At 34.4% G+C, this 24,621-nt stretch overlaps 4 protein-coding genes and 1 pseudogene across 4 annotated transcripts; 3 read left to right on the top strand and 2 right to left on the bottom strand.

The window, feature by feature from the left end:
• Positions 1 to 8,139: 8,139 nt before the first annotated feature.
• LOC110737199 lies at positions 8,140 to 8,970 on the top strand. Its single transcript, XM_021917595.1, has 2 exons — positions 8,140 to 8,613; positions 8,839 to 8,970. The coding sequence occupies exons 1-2, from the start codon at positions 8,140 to 8,142 to the stop codon at positions 8,968 to 8,970; spliced, it is 606 nt and encodes a 201-aa protein (XP_021773287.1).
• On the bottom strand, positions 8,783 to 11,393 carry LOC110720677. The gene is made up of 4 exons (XM_021899732.1): positions 10,602 to 11,393; positions 10,366 to 10,509; positions 9,313 to 10,194; positions 8,783 to 9,221 (listed from the first exon to the last, which is right to left on the bottom strand). The coding sequence occupies exons 1-4, from the start codon at positions 11,298 to 11,300 to the stop codon at positions 8,994 to 8,996; spliced, it is 1,953 nt and encodes a 650-aa protein (XP_021755424.1). The 5' UTR covers positions 11,301 to 11,393; the 3' UTR covers positions 8,783 to 8,993.
• On the bottom strand, positions 11,359 to 13,344 carry LOC110737113. The gene is made up of 3 exons (XM_021917517.1): positions 12,895 to 13,344; positions 11,415 to 12,553; positions 11,359 to 11,364 (listed from the first exon to the last, which is right to left on the bottom strand). Exons 2-3 carry the CDS (start codon positions 12,543 to 12,545, stop codon positions 11,359 to 11,361), a joined length of 1,137 nt encoding a protein of 378 aa, XP_021773209.1. The 5' UTR covers positions 12,546 to 12,553; positions 12,895 to 13,344.
• Positions 13,345 to 20,118: 6,774 nt separating this feature from the next.
• LOC110737027 lies at positions 20,119 to 21,207 on the top strand. Its single transcript, XM_021917416.1, has one exon. The coding sequence runs from the start codon at positions 20,119 to 20,121 to the stop codon at positions 21,205 to 21,207; it is 1,089 nt and encodes a 362-aa protein (XP_021773108.1).
• Positions 21,208 to 22,845: 1,638 nt separating this feature from the next.
• LOC110736943 lies at positions 22,846 to 24,483 on the top strand (annotated as a pseudogene).
• Positions 24,484 to 24,621: the final 138 nt, after the last annotated feature.

The following is a 24,621-nucleotide window of genomic DNA, read 5'->3' as shown; positions in this document are numbered from 1 at the left end:
TTTCTAGAGTAGAAATACTCATAAGCAGCCCATGAGCATTGGCGGACTGTGAAGGAGATAGGAGAGTTGATTTTAGAGAAGATCCAATCGTTTCTTCTCTTCCATATGTGCCACAAAGCAAAACAGAAATTAACATCCGAAGGGATGTTATTATTAGCTGGTGAGCTGCACTCCAAATTTTTTGTGATCCAATCAGCCCAGGATAGGTTTATGTGCAGCATTGTCGGGCAAGGCATGAGATCCCAAAATTCTTTGGCTCTAGGACAGTGTATGAAGATGTGGCTACAAGATTCTTCCATGGAGGGACAGAAAGTACAGGTTGGCTGTATTTGTGGGATACGGTTATGTAGATTTGAGTTACTTGGTAACCTTTCCCAGAGCAGCTGCCAGAGAAAGTATCGAATTTTAGGAAAGGTGGGAGCTTTCCAAACCCTTTTCCAGTTAAAGGAGGAGAGTTGGAAATTGGGCTTTGTTAGGTGTAGTAGCTCTGTGTTTGCTTTGTTGGAATCAAATTTGTTTCTGTAGGTCCACAACGAGAAAGAGGAATCAGGGGAGTTGGATAAAGAGATGGTAGAAAGAATATAGAATAGAGACTCAGGGATAGGGAAAGAAAGAAGTATTTCCATTTGGTCTTTGGTTTGAGAGCTTAAGGAGGGGATATCACCCAGCTTTAGAGGTTTGTGGATTGGCCCAATGAAATAGTGACGCAGAGGTTTGTTATAGAGCCATTTGTCTTCCCAGATATCAATGAGGTTTCCATCTCCAACTTCCCATGCTAAGCTTCTTTGGAAAAGATTCCACCCTTTCCCAACTCCTCTCCATATATATGAACCTTTGTGAAAAGGACTGGGATTGGTTTTCCTATCTATGTATTTTTCTCTAAGGATCAAAGAAGCCCACCCCTTATTGTTATAAATAGCCCAACAAAGTCTTGCAAATGATATGGAATTAAGGTGTTCATGCTTGGTAAAACCTAGTCCCCCATAATCTTTTGGGAGATAAAGTTTCTCCCAAGCAATCCAAGAGATTTTCCTCGAGCTAGTTGCCTCCCCCCCCCCCCCCCCAAAAAAAAAAAAAAAAAATCTTGAACAGATTGAATCAAGTTGTTTGCAAATGTATTGAGGAAAAAGAAGAGATTGCATGTAATATCTTGGGATGGCTTGTAAGGTAGACTGGATGAAAATGGCTCTTCCCGCCTTTGTCAAAGACTTTGCTTTCCACGAGGATAATCTTCCCCCAACCTTATCAATTATGAACTGGAATTTCCTTTTTGAGGGCTTTTTTGATGAGAGAGGGAAGCCTAAATACTTTCCTAGGTCTGAAGTGGCAGTTATGTTTAGCTCTTGTTCAAACTCATCAATCATAGCTCTCGGGGCATTTGGTGAGAAAAATATGGAGCTTTTCTGATTATTCATTCTTTGCCCTGAGATTTTGAAGAAATGATTAAGAGTGTCGGATAAGGAAGACCCTTCATTCTGTATTTTTGCAATAGATTTGGAAAGATTTCAACATAATCTATCCATTTAATTGCAATGCATTAGTTTGACCTAAACATATATAGCTAAAAAAGACTAATTATATATACATTTTTTTGATATTGTGTATTTATGCTAATAAATACTCCGTATTAAACAACATTTTACAAGATAACGTTTGTTTTTAATTCATCAATGTAATACGATAGTGGAAGTGAGAATAAAGAGTGAAAAAGGCATATTGTATTAATTATTATAAAACGGAGAAAGTACTTGTTTGTAAGAGCAGAAAAAAGAATTTTATGCAATTGAACGTATTTTGAGGTATATTATCGTATTTCAATATTTTGTTTGCATGTTGGAAAACAAATAAAACCAAAAAAAAGTACACATTTTGCAAATGACAACCTTTTAATTCTATTTTGCAATATACTTCCTCCGTTTTCTTTTACATGCAACACTTCCCTAAAAAGGAAATGTCACAATACTTAAAGGAAAGATACTTTAGGGAAAAACTATACTATTTCCCTTATTTAAAGCACATGGCCCCACTAAATTACACTCCTAACAACCACTCATCCTATTTTTAAGTTTGTTATATCATGTAAACCCCACCTTTCTTAATTACCGCGCTAAATAGTGTGTTGCATCTAAAAGAAAACGGAGGAAGTACAACTTAAAAGTAAACTCAACCTTTAAAACTAAAACCAAGAACCGGATTTTGGATTCTAGTCATTTTAACAAAAATGTAAATATTGTATGAATAAGGATGTTATTATACACTGTAGTTTCTTGAAATCATATAATTTTCAATGTTATTTTGCAATAAACTGAATAAATACAAGTAATACAATTTGGTTAAAATAGTAAGATTAGACTTTCCATTTTGTTCTTGTTGCTCTCATGTAACATCCTAGATACTTCCTTCTTTTGAAAACCTTGTTTTGCCCTTTAATAATTTCGAATAAGGAAATGAGTAATACATTATCGCCACCGTGATAACGGTTAATGCATTTTATCAAAGACACACAGTGAAAGTCTTTTCAAAATAATTCAAAACAAAGTCAAAATCCAACAAAATAAATTCAAGGTCAAATCATGTCAAACAAAATCCAAAATAATTTAAATCAAAGTACAACAAAGTTAAACCTCCAACTTTGAACTATTGGAGGCCCTTTAAACCAACCAAATCTTCAAAAACGAGTATGTTAGTACCAACCGTCGAATAAATATTTATAAGTCATAAAATTCACATAAACGAGTACGTAGTTTAGAGAAACATGATTATCTCTTTGCTCAATCCCCAATAAAATATATGCAGCATGAGCTTCCCCCTGTTAATATGACATATTAATGTTATATGTTAATATGATGGCATTTTCGTTATTATTGATGCATCTTGCATTATTTTATTGTTTTCTGGGTTTGTAGCTGACATGGCAGAAAACTTGCGACGTTAGACATCGTTAGTGCAAGGTTAACGCTGAATTTCAATTCCGTTTTGTCTTGAACTTGGGAATCACAAGATCTCCTCTTGGAGGAAGTTGGAGAACACGACCACCAAGCTCTCCCCCTTTCTTCTCTTCTCCATTTTTGTCAAAGCCTGAGAGAGTGACTTATGAATGTGATGACTGGAGTCCTCAACCCAGCTTGAGAGAGCGTGCTGGGTGTTCTGAAACTCAATTTATAATCACTTATCTAACTAACTATTTCAATTTAATGTACAATTTCAACTCAATTTGTTTCCATACCTGTTAGTGCAATTCAATTCATAATTACCAATTAAGTTTTGTTAATTACTACTCAATCTACTTAATTACACGGCAATTAATTTCAATTCAATTCACAATTATTCATCTAATCCCTATTCATGCCCGAATCATGCCACAATTATGAAGCCTAATAATGAAATTAACAAAACTTAATCAACGCAACCTATACAAAAGTTCATGGAGAATCACAATTATTCAACAAAACCAATCCAAATTAACAGTTACGACGAATTTCATACATCTACCTCATATGAACAAATTCAGGCGAAAAATCACACAAATCGAGTATAACCCTAGCTGTACATAACTCCCAACACCTACCAGTGATGCATTCAACTGGCCTAGTTATTCCAACCAGTACCGCCGCAAGTCACCCAATTCGAAAATTCATAATCATTCCCTTAGATCGCCTCCAATTGTTGGGTAATCGATTACGAAACTGGGATTGAAATTCAAAAATAAAAGACAAAACTGAAACGGTGTAACTGTCAACGACACGGGTCTCCAAATAACTACGTCCATTGGAACTTTCTCAAACCCCGTACGAGTTAACGAACGTTAGTGCCCAATTACTCCCCTTTCTTATGTTGACGTTATTACCCTTACTAAAGGATTTGAAATGTTGTTTACACCCCCATATAAATGAAACTCGTTTATATGACATATTAACAAGGCTTTTCTCTATGCAGCATCACCTGAAATGCTTCACTTTAATTTATGATGTCCCTACCACTCGCTATAATTGGGTCATCGTAAGGCCAAGGTAAAAACATGACTTAACACACAGTACGAAATCAACAAAACTCACTACAAAAATTTGGCCTTTTAGCAACAGGTGAAATCCGTTGCTAATTGCTAAAAATCTGTCGCTGGACATAGCTAGCTACGGATATATCGACGGAATCACTCCATTGATAAAAACCTTGTCGCTAAATGAATTTAGAGACGGGAAAAAAAATTCGTCGCTGGACTTGAAAAAAAAAAATTCGTCGCTGGATTTAGCAACGGAAAAAATAAATCCGTCGTTAGACTTAGCAACGGAAAAATAAATCCTTTGCTAGATTCAACAACGGAAAAAAAACATTTTGAATCTAAAAAAGAGCTGCTATTTGAGTCGACCTCACTCGGGTCAACGCGACTCCGCTTTCCATGTAACGCTCCTTGAATCTCCTATCGCAAGATTGCTGTTAGTAGGAGTCGAACCCGTGACCTCAATGTCAAATAGTGAAACTCTTACCAACTATACCAAATGTTATTTGTTTACTTTTACGTACATAATTGATAATAAATGAAAGAAATATTAGAGACGGAATTTAAAATCCGTCTCTAGTTTAGTAACGGAATTTAAAATCAGTTTCTAATTTAGTGACGGATTTAAACATCTGTTTCTAGTTTAGAGACGGATTGAAAATCCGTTTCTAGTTTAGAGATGAATTTAACTTACATAATTCGTCTCTAATGTAATATTTTACATAATTAGTTTTAAAAATTATCTAGAGACGGAATCAAAAATCCGTCGCTCATATTAGCAACGGAAAAAAAAATCCGTCTCTAACTTAGCAATGGAAAAAAAAATCCGTTGCTAACTTAGCAACGGAAAAATAATCCGTCTCTAAATTTAGCAACGGAAAATAAATCCGTTGCTAAATTCAGCAACGGAAAAAAAAACCGTTGCTAATTTAGTAACGGAAAAAAATTCCGTTTCTAATTTAGAGACGGATTTTCAATTCCTTTGCTAATTTAGCGACGGAATTTTTAATTTCGTCTCTAATTTAGAAACGAATTTTTAAATTCCGTCTCTAAATTAATTTAGAGACGGATTTTTTGATTCCGTCTCTAATTTAGAAACGGATAAAATTCCGTCGTTAGAATTCCGTTTCTATATGGACATTTTTTTTGTAGTGATTGAGTACATAAACATAAAGGAAATCACACTTAGCAATATAAAAAACTTACCAGAAAACTTTAAGTTTAACATACAAATCACAATCTACGACTAAACTAAATTATTTATTTATATTCAATGATTTACGCATCGAATGAGTTTTCCACTCAAATTTTCCATAACATGGGAGCTAATCGTGCTAGTACCAATATAGGTCGCTTATAAGTGACGGATGTCCTATGCATAATATAAAAGGAAATATAGCGTTTGTACCCTCAGGATAAGTTATGATAAAATATTAAGTCACACAATACCCCCCTAAGTTCACATTCAAGGTATATATATATATATATACGTTCCAAGAGATTTGGTGCGTATCTTCTTTTGCTTTATGTGATTTACATTTTAACAATTGTGACGTCTCATACACAAATAATTCAATCAACTGAATATAATCGTTCAAGCAATCAATAATTCCAAATTATTCGTGTGATAAATAATAAGTTAATGTTGAACTATTTTTAAAGTAACCTCGGTGTATAAAAGTACTCTCGATTATGGCATCTACAATGCTAATTTATCAAACACAAAAAAAAAACATTTATATACAAACATAATTAAAAAAGACAACCTAGAATCATAAAGAATGATCGCAGAAAGAGAAAAAAAAAATGGCTGAGGAACAATTGGGTACATTGGTGAATGGTGATCAAAGGAAAGAAAAATACAGAGTATATAATTAAAAAATAGTACTAGACTATATACGAAAAAGAATGAAAATTGTAAATACAAAAAGGCAAGGATGGGTCGTGTGTTTAACTGGGCTTCAATCAAGGATGGGCCGAGCTTGATGTTTTAGTCCAGAATCCAACTTCATTTCGATGTATTAGATACATTTCTGTATTGCTTTCGTAGACTTTTCTTTATGTTTTCAAGGCTTTAATTAAACGCAATTATTGTGCTACTATCAATCAAGTGTTCACTAGAGATTTTTTGTAAAATCAATTAAGCTCTAATTGAATGAAATCTAAAGGTCTTCTACCCGATGTTGTTTTGCTTTTATGTTTGTGAACGTTTTGACTTGATCGCAAGCCTCAATCATCCACACTCCGTGGCCGATAGACGTGAGCATCTTTTGAGATACTGTTGTCCGCTTGTGTTGCTTTGTGCTCACAAGTCTCCTTTTCGCACAACGCTTATGTTTTCAAGGCTTTAATTAAAAGCAATTATTGTGCTACTATCAATCAAGTGTTCACTAGAGATTTTTTGTAAAATTAATTAATCTCTAATTGAATGAAATCTAAAGGTCTTCTAACCGATGTTGTTTTGCTTTTATGTTTGTGAACGTTTTGACTTGATCGCAAGCCTCAATCATCCACACTCCGTGGCCGATAGACGTGAGCATCTTTTGAGATATTGTTGTTCGCTTGTGTTGCTTTGTGCTCACAAGTATCCTTTTCGCACAACGCTTGCATCTTTGCTGCCAAAAGGCAGGAGCGTGTCACACGATCCGATGTCAAAATACTTAGACTATGATACACATGTTGGGCTCAAGTGGGCCTAAAAATGAGTGTAGGGTCTAGCTCGACTCATATCACCAAAACTAGGCCGAGGCCCAATACACAATCCAATATTGTACTAACCGTACGGGGCTTGGCTAGTATTAAAGTGTGGCGGTCTAAGTTTGACAACCATATTTAGTGTTTGATCAAGTTAGGACATTGAATTGAAACGAAAAACGTATGGGGATGTAAGTATTTCTATCTTACACTGTTGTATGTTAACCAATGAGGTAATGACAAAAGGGATTGATAGAGTATAAAACATATTCCTTGACCTTAACCATCAGCTTAAGCTTTTGGTTGAGATGGTCATCTAACATGGTATCGGAGCCAGCGTGACACAAAAGTCACGGGTTTGAATCTCATCCGCCCCTCCTTCAAAGTGGAATTGATTTGCACCAGGTATGAGTGAGTCGTGTTACATACACATTTTTAGCCCAAAAGGTCTTTCATGTGAGGGGGAGTGATAGAGTATAAAACATATCCTGAGTCTCAACCATCAACTTAAGCTTAGACGCCTCTTTTATATATATATATATAGGGGGAGGCTCTCGTGAGAATTTTTCTTATGTGAGAACACTCTTTATGTTCTAAATTTTTACTTGTATGTTCTAAATTTTAAATCTGATGTTCTAAACTTTTCCTTAGGTGTTCTAAATTAAATCAAATGTTCTAATTTAGTATTCACATGTTCTAAACCATAAATTAGTTAAGTTTAATATCATAAATTTTAAATAACTTGTTCCAAAATTTTAACTTATATGTTCTAAATTTTAAAATGTGTGTTCTAAGATTTTTAATTATATGTTCCAGATTTTAAAGCGTATGTTCTATATTTTTACTCGGGCTAAATTAGAAAAAAAAACACCTGTTAAAAGACCTAATTTTGTTTTTAACACCTTAAGATTTCGAAGTTTAATTATAACACCTGTTAAAAAATAAAAATTTTGCTTTCACCACCTAAATTGGAACAACGTTAGAGGATCTGTTAGCTGGGCCCACAATAACGACTATTTTTTCCAAACTGCTTTATATAGTTACGACATCCTTCACTAATGTAGAATTGTTGAGCTGATTACACAAAATTGCTTCACATTTTGCGAATTCTAACAAATTGGCGAAATTGTTTGATTTTACCATCATTGTTTGGGGGACGAAGATATCAAATCAGGTAATTGCGTCAATAGCACTTTAGAAACCCTAATTTATCTTTCAAAAATAAGGCGTAAATTAATCTATATGTTGTTGACTTAAATGCATAATTCAGGTCGTATCTGGCAATAGTCATGTAATTCGTAAATAGTTAGGGTTCATTGTGTGTTAATTGTGCTGTAATTTGCGAGAAAATGAAATTAGGGTTCATTGTAGAAATAATTTGGGGGTTTTGATTTGTAGGAGTGACTGTTTAATTCCCTTGGTTCAATTGTATTTTTTTCATAGTACGAATGGTTTTGCTTATTATGGATGGCAAATTGGTGCAGGAAATGTCTTCTACAAGTTTCTCACCTTCAAAGGAGAAGAAGTGCAAATGTGGTGTTCCCTTTGCAAAGCTTACCAGTTGGACAAGGGAGAACCCTGGTCGTAAGTTCAGAACATGCAAGTTCTACGATCCTGTAACTGAGAGCAGAGGTTGTAAAGCATTTGAATGGGTGGATGAACAAGATGGGACAGCCTGGCAAACAGAGGTGATCAACAATTTGTTGCTAGATAAGAAACTGTTGAAGGGGGAAATTAGTGATTACAAGAGGGAAGTTGATGATCTTGGTGGACAGTTGAGGTGTTTGCTGAATGAAGTGGACAGGCTGAAAATGAAATGCAAGGCTTTAAACTCTGACAGGAACAAGATGAACAGAGAGATGCATGGAAGGAATGCTAGATCAGATCACTCTGTTCTTAGTCTTGCTGTTGGGATTAGTTTGGTCATATTAGTGATCCTTCTTATTAGGGGGTTTGTAATGCATTAAGTATAACTTGTAATGCTAGTAATTGCATGAAACAGTAATATGGTAATGTAATGATTTATAAGTGGCAGTGAACCACTATTGCAAGCAAACTAATGTACACAATTATGAAAGCAAAGAACTAAGTAAGTACCTAAGTAGTTGATATTGCATTTAAGTTGTTGATCAAATTTGTTGTTGCAGTGCCTAACAAAATTGGCTGGTAAAGCCTTAAAGCAAAGTATTAATTTAACAAAACAGGATCCTTGTCCTATACCCAAAAGTAAAGCTACAAATATTGCAACTGATTGTTCAGAAAATACAACCAACAACTAAAGTTCAGAAAAACAATTCAAACATCATTGTGTCAGCCCTCCTTGTCTGGAAGTCAGCAGCTTAGCCCTCCTTGTCTGCACTCCAGTAGCATTGGGTTCAGGTTGGCTGGAAGAGGGGGTGGTGTGATGCTTGGCTTGTGGCTGCCCTTGTTGACTGTGTGAACCTTTCCTCTTACTCAATGGTTCACAGCCAGGTTGCTCTTGGGGAAAAGTCCTATTCCCAATGCTGTTTGGACCAGCCCCTATTGCACTCTGTTTATTAAACACAAATACCAATAAACAAGTATCAACATCCAATTTCATCATAAATTTTAAAAGAAAAGTTACAAATCCAACAGCATACCTTCTTAGCAGCTTTGATCTCCCTCTTCTTTCTTTGCTCAACTACCCAAGGTGAATTTAAAGGAGGCCTTCCTGCAGTTCTCTGCTCAGTTGGTTCAGGTTCATGTGGGCCCTTGCAAGTCTTGGGATAGTGGCCAAATCCACCACAAATCCTACACTGACTTTTCCTCCTCTTTCTTCCCTGCTCCCCTCCTGTTGCAGATGTTCCCTCCCCAGGTTCCAGCTTCCTCTTCTTCTGTTTAGGTCTTCCAGGCTGCTGTTTGAATGCTGGTGGATGAGGCTCTCTCATGTTCACTCTCTCCCAATGCTTTGGGCCTGGCATAGGTTGAATTGCAGGCTCATATGCTGCTCTGTAAGTGTCCATAGTGTAATAAGGGTGGACAAACTGCTCAGCATCAACCCTCTGATCCATTATGCATGCAAATGCATGAATACATGGGATGCCTGTTAATTGCCAGTGATTGCAGGAACAAGACCAATTTGGCAAGTCAACTAGAACCTGGTCATCATTCAGCTGCACTTCATAAGTGTCATCCCTGGCAGCTTCAATTATGCAATTCCTAGCCACATAGCTCATCCTCTGAAATAGCTTATGCACATATGGAGTGATGTTGGTTGTGATTTCCTTGGAGTCCTCCCACTTCTCATTATTTCTCCTCATCATGTACCTCCTCATCCATTCCATTTGGGTGAGGATAGGTTTGTCTCTTGCATCTCTGATAACAGAGTTGAAAGTCTCACACATGTTGTTTAGTAACATGTTGGACCTGCAACTGTCACTGAATGCATGTCTGCACCAGTGATGAGTGGGGATGTTCTCCAAATAATTGTAAGCATCCTCATCAAGCTCCCTAATCTGTTGCATGGCTATCTGAAACTCAACCTACAACCACAACAGGAACATTATCATGAAAGAATAACATACACAACTGTTGTTGCTCTTATTTTGCTTTTATACACAACAGGAACATTATTACATGAAGTAGGTACATGAACAGGAACAATATCATGCATTTACTTATTCAAAATAATTTAAGGTCACCTAGAGACTTACAAATGTTGTTGCTCTTGCAGCACTCCAAAAGAGCTCTTTGAAAACTGATCCAGTGAACTTCAACTTGAAATTTGCCCAAATGTGCCTAACACAGAACCTAGTCTCTGCATTAGGCACAACTTCAGACAGAGCTTCAACCAGTCCCTGTTTAACATCATCAACAATTACTTGTCACACTTCAAACAATAAAGAACAGGACAGAAAATAAGACTACAATAATCAAAACAAAATATTACCTTCTGCCTGTCTGACATGAAGGTGAAGCCTGCCCCATCTGCACTTCCAATGCATTGCATCAAGGATTCCAGAAACCAGACCCAAGTCTCCCTGTTTTCAACCTCACAAGTTGCCCAAGCAATGGGGTAAATGCTGTTGTTCCCATCCTTGGAGACTGCAACTAAAATCTGGCCTGGATAACCTCCTTTCAAGTGGCAACCATCTACCCCTATAATTGGCCTACAACCCTTCAAGAACCCATCCTTCAAAGGCCTTAAACAAATAAACATCCTCATAAACAAGGGAGGCTCAGGCTTTTCAATGCCATCAATCACAACATTACAACCAGACCCAGGGTTGTATTTCAGTACAGCCTTCCCATAATCCCATACCCTAGCATATTGCTCTCTTGCTGAACCAAAAATGATCAACTTAGCTCTACATCTTGCCATCCAAGCCCTGTAGTAGGTCACCTCTACCCCCAAGTCATGAAGCACCCTATCCTTGATTTGCTTAACCTTCCATGATGGGTTAGTTCTGAAATCCTCAAGATACCTCTCAGCAATGAACTCTGCTGTGACCTTCTTGTTCTCCCTGCTTCTCACACATTTATGCTCCAACTTCATGGTTTTTATTTGCCAAGTCTGTTGTCTTTTTAACTTAGTAGCATGGATCTTGAAACTACACTTCACTCCACCCCTGCATATACACAAAGGCATCCTACTTGTCTTTGTGTCAAACTTGCACCCACACCTATTCCTACACTGAATAGTAATCCTAGTACTATCATTGTGTAAAAAATAGTACTCATACCTATTATGTATGGCATGCACTCTTAAAGTTTTCCTCAACACTGCAGCATTGCTAAACCTAAGCCTATGAACAAGTACAACAGGCTTTGAGAAGTCAGATTTGTCATTAAACCATGGACTTTTGTCCTCTTCATCAGATGAACCATCCAAGCTCCTTAGGTCATCTGATTCTCCCTCAATTTCTTCTTGTAGTTGTACCTCATTCACATCCAAGTTATCTGTCAACCTTGCCTTTGGATCCTTGGAAACCCCCTCATCATGTACATCAAACTGCTTCCCAAGACTTCTTGTTACCTTAGCTAAAATTTCTTCAGAATTCTGCACAAACCACCTCTCATCCCCACTGTCATACTCCTCCTCTCCAGGCTCCCAAGTTATGTCAATCTCACTCCCATCACTTGAAGAAAAATCATCTTCCCTCCCAGTCTCACTGCCCTCACTACTATCCTCAAAAATCAATCCTTTGCCTACAGATTTTTTTTTTCCCTTTCCCTTATCCAACACCTTCACACTGCCAGAACCCCTTTCAAGCTTAGCTTTACCCTTTTGTTTCCCCTTACTCAACAACTTCCCTTTACCAGGAACCCCCTTAATCTCAGCAGAAACCCCTTCAACCCTTTCTATCCCCTGTCTAGATCTAGGTTTAGGAGATTCTTCACCCTCCCTCACCTTAGGCTCATTTTTGTTAATTCTTGGGCTCTTCCTAACTACAGCAGGCTTACCTGAACTTTTCTTCCCCTTTCTCTTAGCCTTTACTGGAGTGGACTGGGCCTGGATCTCATGTATGGGCCTTAATGTTTCATTAGCAGTCACAAATACTTCAACATACCCTTCCCCATTCACTGTCTCCAGCAGCCCCTTCACTTCCTCTTCATTTACTAACTCCCTTCTCCCTGTGTTAAAGGTCCTACCTCTTTCTTTATACCAAAGTCTGTAGTTAGGTGGGACATGGACATTAAAGTTCACAAACCCATGCACAGCAGCTACCCTCAAATAATGCAAATCTATCTTATCCACTACCACATCCCTCCTCCAATAACATAACCCACCACACCAACAAAGCAAATGCTTTGATTTTGACACTTGTTTAGTAACAAAAGCACCCCCTACTCTAAATACTATATCAATTAATCCATCTTCGTTGTCGGCCATTTTTCTACCTAATAAACAAATGCAAAGCAAATTTATAAAACCCAACATAGCTAACCCCATTACACAGTCAACCGCAATACTTTAATCAACAAAATCAAACATATTTAAACCAACACAATGACAAACCAGTCAACAGTCAATAAAATCAATGATTTAAACTAAATAATTCACACATTACACTAAATCATACTTAATTTAATCAAATTCAACTTTAATTACAAATTAACCCATTTTACTGTTCTTAGGGTTCCTAATTTTTTTTCCCAAATTACCCTACTACACCCACACAAATGGCATAATGCAGCACACAGTACTTGTTGAAAACTACCTTAAAGGGTTCGAAAGGTACCTGTATTGGAATCTTACTCCTGTTGCTGTCAGAATCCACGAAAAAGTCCAAGCTTTTTGGATGTTGGAAATGGCTGACGGAATCTCGCTGACTTGTTTCGCTCCAATATTGACACCTCCTCTTCCAACTCAATTTCTCAATCACAATAATCAGTATAGGGTTTGAATGTTCGCAGTAATTTTGGTTGTTCAAGATTTGCAGACGAAATTCAATGAAGCAAAATTAGTTGGGTGGTAATAAATGACAGAGAAGATAAATTCGAATTGAAGGGGATGGAATTTGGAGGGTAAACGACTATGTGGGCCCCACCAAAAAATTCCGTCACAGTTTCTGTTATCTGGTGGTGAAAGCAAAATTTTTATTTTTTAACAGGTGTTATAATTAAACTTCGAAATCTTAAGGTGTTAAAAACAAAATTAGGTCTTTTAACAGGTGTTATTTTCTAATTTAGCCTTTTTACTCGTATGCTCTAAATTTTTTACTCACACTTTCTATATTCTATATTTGTTTGTTCTAAATTTTTATTCACATGTTCATAATCTTAAATCAAATGTTCTAAATTTTACTCATATGTTTAAAATTTCATAAAGCAGATTTTATAAATTTTTAATCACTTGTTCTAATTCTTAAATCAAATGTTCTAAACATATTACTCACTTAGATGTTCTAAATTATTACTCAGATGTTCTAAATTTTAATTTCAGACGCATGTTCTAAATTTTTACTCGTATGTTCTAAATTTAAAATCAGTTCTCATATAAGTATGAATTCTCACATATGAACTTATTCTCACCGGATCACTCCCCTATATATATATATATATATATATATATATATATATTTATTTATTTTATTTTCCTTTTCTTTTGTCACGGATATATTACAATAATAATATGATTAATAACATGATTGACTAGTTTTTCCAAGCAAGGAGATTAACTTCGACAAGCTCCTCCAGTTACACATACAGTCACACACTGTATAACAAGTTACCAACTCATAGATTACTTGTTAACAATTTTACTACTCCGTAGTATAAATCAATTGTTTTTTGTAAGAATAAAGTTTAAGTGATACGAAGTAACTATTAACGCAACATTTTCATAGAATATACGTAGTATGTATATAGTAATTGGTTTTGTAATACGGAGCAATGGGAGCATACATAGTTTTGTTAGATTGCAACGTTTCAATAACAAGACTAGCGTAGGATCATGCGTGGTTCTTGGGCGTGCGGATCCTGTAATTTATGACCATCATGTCAATTATCAGAGCCACAAACGTGCATCAGCTACCTGAAGATTGCCCTACCATTTATTTTTTTAAAAGAAAATTATAAATAGGTAGTAAATTAATTTAATGTAATTGTCCAATCAGCTTTTTACTTTTCATAAATAAATCAACAATTGGACATGCTAATTAGACAATTAAGCTGATTTATCAACAAACTTGTTACGGAATACTTGATAAACATATAAGCAAATAAGCTTATAATTATTGTACGTCGGATAATCTTAATTTCTACTCATATCTTTTATACCCTTTTGTAATCTATGTTGCTCTAGTTATGGAATTATGAATTTACCATGAATTTATAACTCTATTCACTTCATCTTTATACAATAAGACTAATTTATTTCAATAAGCTTATATAACACCTTGTATAACAATATACTTCGTATAAAATAAGAGTTGATAAATTAAAACGAGGTAAAATTAGATAAGTTTAGGACTTATAAATACTCCGTAAAATAATACGGAGAACTTTATATAAGACAAATGAAATTAAGGGGAAGAGAACATAACAATATAACAATATACATGTAACAATATACATGTACCTAACTCGTGGGTCTCAATACGATCCTATACCATGATTGATTTGATGACAAAAGCTTCATTAGTGCAATGTGATCCATCTTTTCTTGATTCATCAACTAATTAATTAATGAATAATAAATTTAACATTATAGTTCGTCAATGTAGTAGTTTCATTATCTAACTCTATTATTAATTGATGAAAGTACTCCGTTTATTGCATCACTAGCTAGGAGATGATTTTCTTTTGCAAAGTATTCATATTATGTTGTTAAGAAATTGAAAATTAATTATACATTTTGTTGATAGGTAAGAAGAAAATATCTTAGAAGACCCTCCTCTTGAATGCTACACGCTTACACCTAGCAAATTATTAATTTATTAGTACAAATCCAGATAATTATCATAACTAATAACTACCCTTATAGCTTGTGTAGTTACGTTTTGCCAAACGGAGCCATTAACTATCAAATCTATAACTCTATGCTTCCCTAGACCCTATATAAATGTGTTGAATCTTCCATTAAAGTGTTTTAGCTTAATTAATAAGTTGAAAACAAATTTGGTATAAAAAGAGATTTAACCCTGTAGTTAAGGTTCTGGGTCACTTTGGCTTTTAAGAATTCAACTTAAAATAGTATTTGTAAAACATTACTCCGTAATAAATTTGCATGTCAATAAATATCTCGATATGCGTGATATAACATGGTATAAGACCAAGATGTTTGTGATTTTTTAATTTTATTTTATATTTGTTGTTGCCAATTTTAACTTCAAATTTGATCCTAAAGGGTCAAAATGATTTTAAAACATTAAACGAGCCATTTTCTCGACCTGAATATAATGACACGGAAATCAAGATATTTCTCAACACATTATAATTTTCTTTTATCGATATCGATAAAGAAAATGACCCTAATCATAACTCAACCAATCCTCAATCACAATTTTTTTAGCTTAGTATTCCGTATTTGCAAACCACACACTTAAAAGGCTTTGTGTCAAAACTTTGTTTGTGAATAATATACGCATAATATACGGAGAAGTACGTACTAGAGGTGTCAATTCGGATAACCGGATGGTGTTTGGGTCGGGTCTATTCGGGTCGGGTATGTTCAGATCGGATATATTCGGGTCAAAATTATTCTCTTAACTCGGATCGGGTCAGGTCAAATTCGGGTCGGATCAAATTCGGGTTATGGTCAATCGATTCCAGGTCGGATATGGGTCGGGTCAACTCCAGTTCGGTTCACTTTCGGTTCGGGTTCAAAACGAGTTTAACCAGGTTATTTCGAGTCGGATGGATTTGGGTCGGGTTGATTTCGATTCGGTCACGTTTGGTTTGATTAAGATAAGGTTTGATCCGTACCGTTGATTCATTATTATTTAATTTTAATTCAATTCCTTTTTTTGTTTGGCTGGATTTTGCTCAAGTTGACCAAATTCATATCCAAATAAGGTTATTTTTAAACTAGAGTTATTATTGAGTTTTTACCTTATTATTGGGTTAATATCAAGTCGTATAATATATTTTAATCTTTTGATTATTAATTACGAATTACGTAATTTAAGTTTTCTCATTTGATCAAGTTATGTGTAATTTTTATCTTTGAGGCAAATTGAAATTGAATAATTATCGATGACTAATCATACCTATATAAGTGAAATGATAAATAATGAGCTAGTGATATATTGACAAATGATAGTTACATATATGGTGGTATATAGTATACAAATAAGAATGTCATCTTTGTAAGGTTATTATAAATCTTCAATTGTACAATCTTCAATGTCATCTTTTAGATGAGACCCGAATATAAAGCTTAGAAAGTATGTTTATATAACTGGTATGTACATGAAGTAAACTTGTTACTCCGCATTATTTTTTTTGTAGTAAATAAGTTAACTTATTTAGAATTAGTAAATATAGTAGTATAAGAACTGGAATAAAAAAAGTCAATAATTAATTGTGGTCAGGTTAAATTCGGATCGGGTAAAAATCAAATCGAGTTAAAATCGGGTCGGGTTGATATCAGTAACAGATCGGATTAGATCGGTTATTTTTCGGGTTAATTTTGGATCAGGTTGAGCTCGGGTTGGGTAAAATCGATTCGATTTAAGTTCAGGTCAGATCAAATTGGATTTGGGTTGTGTTCATTTCGGATCAAATTGGAGCCGGATTAAGTTCAAATCGGGTCAGGTTCGGATTCAGGTCGAGTTCGATTCGGTTACAGATCGGATTTGAGTCTTAATTTTTTCGGATTAAATTGGATCGGTTACAACTCAAAACGGATAATTTTTTTCAGATCGGTTTGATTTTGACACTTCTAGTACGTACTTACGTAGCCTATCTATGTGGGCAACAACGATGAGGTGTTGTCTCTTTCTCATAAATAGACAAGACATATGTCACTTCAATTTAACTTTCAACCCACACGCAAAATGTTGCTTGGAATGCTTGCTATGCTATGCTGCTCAATTGCTCATGCAAAGCAATTCATGCATTTTGTGGCCTTGTGGGATAAGTGATGCTATTAAAGTATACCGCTATTTTACTAAATATCACTGAGCACTTTAGAACTACACCAAATGTCATCAGATTTTTCACAATTTACCAAATGTCACCCAGTTTTTTAAAAATTCACCGAGTGCTATTAATGACTAACGGCCGTTAACTCCGTTAGTCATTAGGTTTAATCATGATACATATCATGATATGATTGGATCATTTATCTTAATTCAAAAAAAAAAAATTTAAAAAAACCCCAAATTTTCCCAGCCACCTACCCACTACCGCCAAACCATAGCCCCTCCACTTATCTCGCCGGAAAACGGTCGGCAACCCCTTTAACCACCAACAATCGGTCGGCCGGTCCTTTAGCACCCGGTGAATCTTCAATTATGGGGTAGGGTTTGGCGGTGGTGGGTAGGTGGCTGGGAAAATTTTGGGTTTTTTTTTGTTTTTTTTTTCTTTTTAATTTTTACAAAATTTAGATAAATGAACCAATCATATCATGACATAACTGAGTTAACGACTATTAGTCAGTAATGACAATCGGTGAATTTAATAAAAACTGGGTGACATTTGGTAAATTTTGAAAATCTTGATGGCATTTGATGAATTATTAAAGTGCTTAGTGACATTTGGTGAAATAGCGGTAAAGTATACATTGTTGTCATGTATATTGTGCACTCTCTCCAGGATAAATAAATTTGTATTTCTATGATATTATCCCAATCATCATTACCTAACATCTTTCTTTAGGCAATTATTGTTCTTATGATTAATATACATATCAGTATTTTGCTTGAGTAGTATATAGCGATACACGTTATATATTGTAGAATTTTCGTAGTAAAGTCTTCTCGTATGGTCAGCATAAGTGAGAGCACAAGGAAATTCAAGTATATCGAGTTTTCTAGATAGAGAACGTGATATTTTGAGAGAATTTTATAGAATGTACAAAGCTAATTGCATTTCTGATTAATAGAGGATTGTACCTAGGGTATACTTATACGGATTAATATCGTTTGTACACATTATTTATTCCACCCAATAAAAGTGATATTATTACTTATTAGAGATGTTAATGGGGCAAGTGACAGAATGTACACATTATTTATTGGTCTCTCTCATTTACAGTGTTATAGAAGATGGAGGGCAAAGAGTGCCATTGCACGGGCCTCAATTTGATATTTTTTTTAAAAAATTTCTAGTATTTAAATAATACTATATCTCTAATTATCACACTATATTTAATACCAGTACTATAAACATTATGATTTTTAGCTATTATGAATGATTTGTTGAAGGTTGAATTGATTTTTAGGGATTCTTGAAGAAATGAATGGATGGTACATTATTGGTTGATTTTAAATTTTAGAGCTTTAATTTGCAAAAGAAATAATATCATGTTAAATTTTATGTAGTACGACTTTAATTATTAGGGGCTCAATTTGTGTAAATAGCATAAAGCCTCTAAGATGTTTAAGACACTCCTGTTCATCTTCACCTCAAATTTTCATCCTCATCTCTACTTATCTACCCTATTTATGATATAGGTAAACAACTTATTCCACCCCATCCCCTCTCTCACCCTCACCCTCACCCTCACCCTCACCCTCACTAAGTACAAAACAAAACTTATTCTTGTACCACTACACCACCCATATCTACCTTATCCGCCCTAATAAAATTCACCTCACGTGTCAAGTTTAATCTAATTTCAACACATATTATAAGAACTACATAAAAATTAAAAACATAATACATAGATAGATTTGTATTTCAATGACTTATACTCCGTATCATTTATTAAATTTTGATAAATAAAGATAAATATGTAAAATTAATAGATTTTAATAAATGAATTGATCTCACATAAAATTCTCCACCCGCCCTATCATCCATGATAGATAGATATAAATATGATTTTTATATCTACCTCCACCCCATTGATCACCCACCTAGTCTTCACCATCCCTACCTTAATGGGGTAAATGTGAAGCGGGTTTGTATTAAAATCCGCCCCGCTAACATTACTATTACTATACACAAACTATTTTTTTTTTTTTTTTATTTTTTTTATTTTTTTTTTTGAGGCCACTATACACAAACTATATAGTTAATAGTTACGACTAATTAGTTTTCTTAGTTTACAAAATATGGAATATTACTGTGTATACTCGTAATTTTCTAAAGTAGTTTGTTGCATAATTATGTTAATGATCTTACTTGAAAGTGTTTTTCTTTTACACTCTAATTTATAAATAGTAATCAAACACTATCATAATCTTCTTACTTAAACCACATAATAATAATAATAATAAGTAGGAAGAATTTCATGAAAAAAAGGAATTCGTTAATACATTAATTTCGAACCTATCAAGTTTGGCTAAAGTAACGTTTGTAAATTAAATTTTGTATACATCCGATGAACAGTAATTGGGGGTCATTTTTAGAATTTTTTGGGTCACTTTTATAATTTTTTGGGTAACTTTTATCAATAAAAAATAAATACGTTATAACTTATTTACGTCCGGGTAACTTTTATTCATAAAATGGTAAATTTGGTTAATTTTAGGGTAACTTTATCGGATTTACATATTTTATTCTATATATCCAATTTATTTAAAAGTTTGTTTTTTAAAAAAATTACTATATAACTAAAATAAATGAAGTTCGACAAAATTAAGTTTAAGAACACCACTTTCACTGTTTTACTCTACTATCCCTTTCATATTTTCCTTTCCACTTTAAAAGTTAAAACCCCAAATTCTCTGTCTTTTTGCTTTTCCTCTTTTTGATCATAAAATCTCAACAACCCATTTCAAAATCTTGTCTTAATACTCCAATTTGCAGCAGTTTCACAACCCAAAATAGTAATTTTTTCCATCATACAAACCATGAAAGACAGGGGAAAAAGAGAGCTAGAACCATATAATAACAATGGAGATTGCTTTGATGAAAAATTCCCAGATTTTCCCTGCAAAAAACACCCAACTTCATCATCTTCTTCTGGTGGAATTTGTGCTTATTGTCTTACTGATAGACTAGTTCAGTTAGTCTGCCAACAATGTGGGGAACAAAAGATAACTTCTTGTTCTTGTTCTGATATCATCTCAACTTCAAATTCAAGTTCTTCTGATGTTGGAAGAATCTCATTCTTGCTTGAGAATGAGAAGAAGGGTGGTCCTGAGATTTCGGGTTCGAAACCGAAACACGAGCAAAGGTCATCACAATTCAGCAATGTATACACTGATGAATTTGCCCATCTGAAAAGATGCAGCAGCATTGCTCTGAATGACAGTAAGAGATCAGAAACAGCAGGAAAGTTCTGGAAGATTAAGAGGTTGTTTAGGAAGAAAAGAGACAAGATTAATCAGATTAAGATTAATGAGGAGAATTATGAATGTAATGGGGTTTCAAGATCAAGATCACTTAGCAGTTTTAGAGGGTTTTATGATACTGATGAAATTGGAGGGTTTCCTGTTTCTTATTCTGCTGCAAGAGCTTCTAATGTAAGCACTGGAAATTTCATGTTAGATTCTGCTAAAAGAAGCTGTTTTAGTGAATCTGAAGCAAGAATTAGCAACTTTGATTATTGTGATTCCTCCAATTTGGTTGGTCCAAATAAGAATAGTAATATATTTTCATTAAAGGAGACTGAATTTGTGAGTTCTGATGATCCTGCATTTATAGATTTGAAACTGAATGATAATACTAGTATGTCATCATCAGATTATTCAAAGGTGCCTGATCTTGCTGCTATGAGGCGAAACGGGCTCGGGTTATCGATGAAGGAGTTCGGGTTTCGAAGGGTGGATGTTTTGGTGCATGAGATGTTCAGCAATGGAGGGGGATCATGTAGGATTAGTGGTAGTGTTAGGGAAAGGGAATTGAAGAAATGCAGAAAGAATAACAAGGTTTGGAAATGGTTTTTCAGGCCTCAGAATAGTTCTGCTAAATTTGATGATCATGATTTTAAGTCTTGAATAAATATTGTTCTTTATGTAAATCATTTATTTATTTCCTAGTTTCTATATTTCCATCAACAATCAAATGGGGATTGTTTTGTGTCATTAATTCCCCTGTTTCATCTTGTGAATGCATTTTTGTTCTTTGCAAGAATTTCATTAACTTTTTTCATATTTTGATTACTACATAGTTAGGTTGCATTACTTAGTCCAAGACTTGGATCAAATTTTAGATACAAACATATGTCTATATTTTTTGTTGTAAAGAGAGCTATGTAAACGAAATTAGATTCAAGCACCGTCCTGATAACTTTAATCAACTAAGATAATTGGCATCCACACATATGAGATATATTTCAATTTTGCTTAGCATTATTATACTATGTATCATTTGTGAATGTGTAAACGCTATTCATGGTAACAGTAAAGTCTTCATGTTGATACTCGATCAAGACCTGAGATCAAATTACGTCTTGATAGAGCTTAATCAAATTACGTCTTGATAGAGCTTAATAGTAAGTGGTCAATATATCATTTGAAATCATATTTTTGACTTTTGCCAATCTTTATATGATTTGGAGGGTGTAAAAGTAAGTAAAAAATTCGGTGAGAACAAAAAAAAGGTATGGTTGGCATACACATAGATGCTGGACAGCATTATAGTATAAGCTCTTAAATTATGACTTAAAGAGTTATGATTATCAGAAAAACACAATTATGAAAAAAAAAATAAAGTGTGTGTCTGAAGATTTGCTAAGGTAAAAGCATGTCAGAGAAGAAAAGCTCTTGCGGCTTAAGGTCTAAGGAAGAAGTTGTCTTTCTGTAATATGTCTAAGACTGGTCTTATGCTGTCTGTTGTACCACTGACAATGTAATTGGTTTTACAAAATTGAAGACAGAAAGACATGTATTATGTTGGTTGAATTTTCTTGCTGTTACTATCATTAATAGTAATCATGCATGCATCTAGTGAGTTTCTTTTATATGCTTTTTGCTAAGGTAGTCATACAATAGACCTAAGTCATTTCAAACAAGTGAAATAACGTAAATGTCGGGTTTATTTGCAAACTGACAATTTATATATGATTTGGGTGACTAAACCTGTTGTAAACCTTGTACGAAGTATTTGAGAAGATGGAGATGTATACTTCATATATCATATCTGTATTTTAATTGAATTTGAGCTTCTTTTTTTTTTTTTTTTTTTTAATAGAAGGGGTACCATTCTACCTTAAAATATTTTATTTTATGTAGTTTTCATATTATACTTATCAACTAACAAATAAAATTTCAGACATCAAAAAGTCAATATATATAAACTTTTTATTTTTCTACTGTATTACATCAGTACATGTAAGCAAGTTAAGCTGACTTATTATTATCATAAAACATTCAAACCTCAACCCTCTAACAACAGAATGTAGAACTAGTAATAAAAGTTCTAGCATGAAAAAGATACAAATAAATATATGTCAATGAACTAGTGGCTTGTTAATTTGTTATTATATGTTTAGACAACTTTGAGCTCATTCTCAATAATACATGATCAATCACAAATATATTGCATTAACAATTGTTTCACATAAATCTGTTTTAACATCAGCAAAAACAGAAAAATCGACGAATACAAGACTAATCAGATTGAGTTTAATTGAAATGTATGTTACAAGACCGCTTTCCCTATACAAGAGTCATCCTGAGTTACTGTCTATACCACCAGTAGAAGGACCAGGTTCTGGTTATTTAGTACTTCAGAATGATGAAGACATTGAGTATGTCCACTCAATTTCCGGTCCTAAGGCGTTACTTAAGGACTTGCCTTTTCCTCAAAACAAGATTCTTACAGTATGTTACACTTATTCATACGGCGGACCAAGTGGTGATCATACTGAGAAGCATAAGACCTTATTCATACCTATCATCAATCAACCCTTGTCTTCGAATTGCTACTATGTGATGATGGCAGATAGAAACTGCAAAGGGTAAGTTAACAAAGTTTTCATCATATTACTATTTGGTTAGAATATTATCCAACATAAACTTCTAGTCATACTATAACTCAAGTAGATTAATCAGATAAATTTTCTTGTATTATCTATGTTTTTTTTATCACCATTTAACATTGTGACTTTGCATTTAAATGACATTTGCTAAGTTCCATTCTGTATTTGAATGTCACCAAATTGTCAGTCTTGCATTTTATAACACGAATGACTATTAAGCTTTCGGCTTGGTTGTCACAACAACATAAAAGTTGAAACATAAGTTGTCTAATGACAATATATACAAAGTACGAGTATATAGATTTAAGGTCAAATGAGAAGAGTGATCTGATTTTAGTGAGAAACCTGCAAAAGTTATATATTACCAACTTCAAATAAGTTATTTTTTCTGAAATGTATAGATTGGCATGCAAAAGTTCAAAAGAGGAAGATACAGAAACTTGCTGTTTGTTCTGCAGTAGCATAACAGATAAAGAACCAGAAAAACTCAACCCCCATAACATCTGCCAAATGTTTGAAATCTTCAAAACAAGGACTAGCCGCTTTTCTGCAAGGTCTGTTCATCCTGAGGGTATTCCTCCAAAGTTCCTGAGGGAACAAGGATGGAGGATCAACCACTTGAAAACCAAGATTATGATAGGTGAGGCAGATGGCCTTAATTCAGTACTTCGATCTCAGCTTCCAGATTTTTATTTCCCTTTATCTACCGAGCATTCAAAGTCAGTGACAGTTGGAAAATGGTATTGTCCTTTCATGTTTGTTGTGGAGGGATCACTAAAAGAACAAATGGAAAGGTCGACGTTTTATGAAATAACACTAGAACAGTAATGGGAGAGGATATATTCATGTAAAAGAGTTGAAGTAGGAGGCGATAATTCAGTGTCTGTAAGTGTTGTACTGCCTACTGAACTTGTCAAGATATCTTGGATGGATGCTGTTTCTGAAAGAGATGAGGCTCACAACATAATGTGGTATTGGGTTATTAGTGAAATGGGATTGCAATCGAGGATAGGACTAAGTTTGGTGGTCATTGAAAGAATGAAGTGGGAGCAAGAACGAGTAGGGTGGGTTGATGGGAACGAAAAGCAAGTGATGGTTGCGAGAATTGAGACATATACCGGAAGTGATTTGTGGAAAAAGTTTGGTTGTTATGTGCTTTTTGAACGATTCGTGCTAAAAAGACTAGATGGGAGCTTAGTGTTAACCTATGAGTTCAAGCATACTCATAAGATCAGAGGCAAATGGGAATGAATATTCTTCACTAAACTTGATTGTTCTGTCCTTGAAAAATGATTAAGACAAGTACAAGAGACAAAAGATCTGTTAAGTATTATGCGTGTGGCAAATGGTATGAAAGATGTGATTTGTTTTCTTCAACTGTAAAATAGTAACTTCACTGGTTTTAATTACTTGATAAATGAATGTATAA

Source organism: Chenopodium quinoa, unplaced genomic scaffold, assembly GCF_001683475.1.
Source record: "Chenopodium quinoa cultivar QQ74 unplaced genomic scaffold, ASM168347v1, whole genome shotgun sequence".
Taxonomy (NCBI): domain Eukaryota; kingdom Viridiplantae; phylum Streptophyta; class Magnoliopsida; order Caryophyllales; family Amaranthaceae; genus Chenopodium; species Chenopodium quinoa.
The sequence above is the reverse complement of the archived record's forward strand: the minus strand, read 5'-3'. Positions and strand labels throughout refer to the sequence as shown.

What these genes read in the sequence shown, in the direction of transcription:
- LOC110737113 (XM_021917517.1), bottom strand. Translation starts at nt 12,545, where the DNA reads ATGGCCGACAACGAAGATGGATTAATTGATATAGTATTTAGAGTAGGG.
- LOC110737199 (XM_021917595.1), top strand. Translation starts at nt 8,140, where the DNA reads ATGGTTTTGCTTATTATGGATGGCAAATTGGTGCAGGAAATGTCTTCT. An exon ending in TTGCTGTTGGGATTAGTTTG is followed by an intron (nt 8,614 to 8,838) that starts GTCATATTAGTG and finishes TTGTTGTTGCAG; the next exon opens with TGCCTAACAAAATTGGCTGG.
- LOC110737027 (XM_021917416.1), top strand. Translation starts at nt 20,119, where the DNA reads ATGAAAGACAGGGGAAAAAGAGAGCTAGAACCATATAATAACAATGGA.
- LOC110720677 (XM_021899732.1), bottom strand. Translation starts at nt 11,300, where the DNA reads ATGCCTTTGTGTATATGCAGGGGTGGAGTGAAGTGTAGTTTCAAGATC. An exon ending in CTGCAAGAGCAACAACATTT is followed by an intron (nt 10,195 to 10,365) that starts GTAAGTCTCTAG and finishes TTGTGGTTGTAG; the next exon opens with GTTGAGTTTCAGATAGCCAT. An exon ending in AGATCAAAGCTGCTAAGAAG is followed by an intron (nt 9,222 to 9,312) that starts GTATGCTGTTGG and finishes TTTAATAAACAG; the next exon opens with AGTGCAATAGGGGCTGGTCC.